The 4,604-nt window shown below is 42.3% G+C and overlaps 1 protein-coding gene across 1 annotated transcript in view; it reads left to right on the top strand.

Moving 5' to 3' along the window:
• Nucleotides 1-430: 430 nt before the first annotated feature.
• Nucleotides 431-4,604, top strand: part of TMEM229A (transmembrane protein 229A) — a 6,610-nt gene continuing 2,436 nt past the window's right edge. The window contains exons 1-2 of the mRNA XM_034646234.1: nt 431-523; nt 4,046-4,593. Of these exons, the coding sequence (XP_034502125.1) occupies nt 431-523; nt 4,046-4,593 (641 nt within the window). The remainder of the gene's footprint in view (nt 524-4,045; nt 4,594-4,604) is intronic.

The raw sequence follows: 4,604 nt of genomic DNA, 5'->3' as shown, positions 1-4,604 counted from the left end.
CCTTTCCATGGTAAGCAACAAACTCAGTTTTGCCTTAGCAACAGGTTATTTTTTGGTGGTATTTTTAGGGAGCCAGCATTCAGCAATTGCAAGCCTTCTTGCATGGATGGCCTCCTTCGTGGCTTGATGATTATAATATATAAGAGGGGTGTGTGTGTGTGTGTGTGTGTGTGTGCGTGTGTATAATTCAGTCCAGAATAAGAAAGGTTTTTATATCTACTGTTAGTGTGGCTGCTGCCTTTTACTGTTTTCTTCTGTCATTACATTCATGCCTTACCCTATTGAACTTCCCTTAAGCTTTCTTCTAAATGCTGTGCTTCCATGCACTTTCCTTTGTTCTTCTGTTGTGCAATGAAAGGTCTCAGGCATTCCATACATCTAAAAGTCTACAATCGTGACCCTATGCCCACTAGACAACAATTCACGGAAGATGATCATAATCCTCCAGAGGACCCTTCTCCTAATTAGCAGCTCTCTCCCTGGTCACACTAACTACCGGCTCCAACCTGGCCAGTCCAGTAAGGTTAGTGTTGGCTCCACGGGAATTGTTACATCTCTGCAGACATGGTTACTCAGACAGCTTCCTAGCCTCTGAGGTCAAAGAAGACTGTGTTTTCCATGGAAGAACAGTGTTTCAAAGCATTCATTGAATGGCTGCTTTCTAACCTAGGGACTCTCAACCTGTTATTATTTTATTGCAGATTCCTATTTCATACTTTTAACCTCCCCTCACCCTGGTGCCCACCAACTTCAACAAGTTGCTGCTTTTACAGATGTATCATTGCAACCTAATGTTTACAGTAGCAAAGACCAACACAGAAAGGCTTTTACACATTTTATGATCATGGAGATTCTGAGGTGAGAATTGTAAATTATAAAATCATCATGGATCATTAAAGCCATGCTGCAGTTTTCCTTTTGGAAATCCAGCAATAAAATGGTTAAAACAAAAGAACGATGAGAAGATAAAGCAGAAACACAGATTGCTATCATTGGTGGGCTAACTTTTCAGAATGGTAGAAGATACTCATTTTTTTTAGAATGAGGCAATGAGTGAAAAGAATGAGTGGCAATTTATATAATGAATAGTTTTCTTGCCCTTTGTCTCATGACTTTTTAAAACTTTTCCCTTTATCCTTTTTGTCTACTTTTTTTTTAAAGTTACTGTTTCATACATTTTTAAGTGGCATAACTAAGGAGGCCACAACAAAAATATAAAAAGAAACGTAGAATAACAGGTAATAGCTGCATTTTCTGCTATGGTTTTATAACTGTTAATTTATATTTTATATCACTTCTCCTAAGATAAATGAGAAACAGATTCAAAAAAGGACCCAGAACATTGAGATTTTGAGTACTCTAACCCACTCAGCAGAGCAATACATTGACAACAGTGATGAGACACAAGATTTTTATTATATATTCTCTAATTTAAAAAATTAGCATGTTTCAATAGCATGTGACTATATATAGTCACATATAAATATATATATAGTCACATATATATAAATTTTATACATGCCTTATTATACCTATATGACTTATATACCTATTATACCTATATAACTTATAAGATATGTATGGTACACAAAACCGGAAATTTTGTCAAGCGCTGAGGATAAAAATACAGGAATAGAAGACATAATTTTTGTATTTAATCCAAGATTTTCCTACATTCCCTGAGATGAACTAGACTGAACTATAGTATTAGACCTTTCAAGGTTTTCCTTGCATCTTTAAGAAAGGGTAGAATAAATAGAAGACTTGGGCCTTTGAAGTTTAATTAACTATTGGAAAACAATTCAAGTTTAATCTAGTAAGTTAGTGTATGCATGTTTGAATGCCTGTATTTACACTACCATGATGAAGTGCTTTCTCTTGCTTGAATAGCAATTATGGAGAAGAAGTGCATTTGTTTTTAGTATCTGATAAATTGGGCCCAGGGTTGAGTTTATTTAGTATAATAATAACTTAAAGAACTGTATATTCGTTGGTTTGTATAGTAGTTCCCCTCCTTAGCCACGGGGGATACATTCCAGCACTCCCTGCAGATGCCTGAAACCACGAATAGTATTGAGTATATATACTATATGTACTATGGGTTTCTAAATTAGGCACAGCAGGAGATTAACAACTACAGTAATAAAATCGAGCAATTATAACATTATACTATAATAAAAGTAATGTGAATGTGGTTTCTGTCTCTCAAAATATCTTATTGTCCTATACTTATCCTTCTTGTGATAATGTGAGATGATAAAATGCCTGCATGATGAGATGAAGTGAGGTGAATGACAGAGCATTAGGCTACTACCCACCTTCTGATGACATGTAGGAAGGAAGATCATCTGCTTCTGGACTGTGGAAAGCGAAATTGTGGATAAGGGGCAACTAGCTGATCATAATTATTATTAATAATAATCATAGGTAGGCTTTACACAGATATGATAGGTTATTATCCTATCAACTAGATTATACACTTCTTAGAGAGTACGTCTTATAACCCTTTATTTTTCCAGGGTATTTAGCATCTTGTATATAGTAGGTGCTCATGAAATTGTTTACGGTGTTTAAAAAAATAATAATAACAGGCTCAATATGGAGTTACTTGCCCCAAGAAAGCAAACCAAGACTTAGTTACAGAAATGTGACTTTTGATCACCACCTGGAATTTCCTGATCGGGACTAGTGTGGTAATCTGCGTGATAGACTCCCACACAAAGGAAGGTGACCTTGCCTAAAACAATTCTTTCTTTTCTTTTACTAATAACTTTCCATGTCCTGCCTTGTTTCTGCCTATAAAAGTCTTCCATTTTGTACAGCTCCTTGGAGCTCACTTCTATTTATTAAATGGGATGCAGCCCAATTCATGAATCATTGATTAAAGCTGATTAGATCTTCAGACTTAGTTGAACTTAGTTTTTTAACAACATTATTATTTCTCTTCATTGTACTTGCTCTGTCACTTGGGCAACTAACCGTTTACTGTTTTGCGGCTGGTTTGACGAGCCTGTACCTGAGGCTTCTGTCCCCCAGCAGGACAGTTTCCACTCACTGACTTTTGACAGATGTGAAAGGAAGTCTGCAAATAAACCACATGCTAACAAAGCTTAAAAAAAAAAAAGTCATTATTTTGACCTTATACAAGTGATATTACTTAAACAATTTTTCTTCTTCTCACCATACTTTTATTTCTCTTACCTAAATCACAGACAATTAAGCAACTATAGACTGTAAACATAAGGAGTTGAAATAAGTAAGGAGAGAGAGTGGGGCCAGAAAGCCTTCCATCCAAGAAACATTCCATCTCCTTACATATTAGAACTGTTATCTAGTTTCTGCCTAGATATGATGAGAGCAGGAGGTTATAAATCAGTATAATTTACCCATAAGGTTCTTTTCAATCCTTTTCAATTCTAAGTCTGAATTTTGGATTCAGAATCCAATTCAAAATTGGATTAAAAAGCGCAGCCCCCCCAACACACCAAAGTTCTAGATTCCCCCACCCTCTCTACCATAAATAAATAAATAAATAAATAAATAAATAAATAAATAAAAATGTCCCCTCTATTTCACTCTCCATCTCTGGGATGACCTAGTTCTGCAAGGAGAAAAGCAGCACTGGGGTGTGCCAGCGTGAGCAAAGGTACCATTCTTGATATGAGACTGCGCGGCAGCCAGAGCAATGTCCAACCCAACTGGCCTCAAATCGTTTCATAATTCTGGGGGCTTTGAATCTCCGTCTTTGGCCCTTAGTAGACTAACCTAGGAAAGCAGACTGGTCAGGGAGAGAGATTGAAAAAGTGAACGAGGCCCCGTGGCAACGTTTCAGATGCTGGGGCGTGCAGGCATGGAGTCTCGTGTTTATTCTCTGTGACCGGGGCACAGCTGGCTTTGAATTAGAACATTAAATATACAGCACCACAGTTTGGTCCCAGGCCCGGCCTCTGGTTTGTGGCATTAGGCCATTCGCCTCTGCCAGCCGGCCCTGGCTCTAGTTCCGCGATACAGGGATTGCCCACCAGCTCGCAATCACACCTGTTAGGTGCTCCTCCACTCCTGCATCCGCCCCCAGCAAACGCCTCCCGCACCGCGCGGGACCCGGGGGCAGAGTGGGGGAAGGGGGCGGAGAAGCAGGGCCCGGCCTTCTCCAGCTGACCCCCGCGGGACTCGGCTCGGAGGGTGGGACCGGGAGGGGGCCCCTGCGAAGGCGGGAGAGGTCGAGAAAGGCGGAAAGCGGCATGGGGAGGGCCGGGGGAAGGGGCGTCACTGCTCGCTTTACGCTTCAAGAGCCCGCGGCACAGGCGGCGGGGCTGAGCAGCGGAGGAGAAGGGGTTTGCAGCAGCCTCCGCGTTCCTCCTTGCAGCCCCAGCATCACCGCCCCCCCCCCCGGGCCGCGGCGCCTGTTAGGCCGCGGAGAGTGAGCGCGGGCGCGGCTGCACCTCACCCAGGACTGGAGGGCAGGGCGCGGTGGGGCCGCGGCGGGGGGACTCCGCCAGCCGGGTGGCCCGCGCGTCTCCCGAGCACACCAGCTCCGGCTGCCACCCGGCTGCGGCCGGGACGGAGCTCCCTGCGCGCCTCCCGGGGGCGCAGGTGCCGGGAGG

Source organism: Ailuropoda melanoleuca, chromosome 1, assembly GCF_002007445.2.
Source record: "Ailuropoda melanoleuca isolate Jingjing chromosome 1, ASM200744v2, whole genome shotgun sequence".
Lineage (NCBI taxonomy): Eukaryota > Metazoa > Chordata > Mammalia > Carnivora > Ursidae > Ailuropoda > Ailuropoda melanoleuca.
This window is presented reverse-complemented; position numbering and strand designations above follow the sequence as displayed.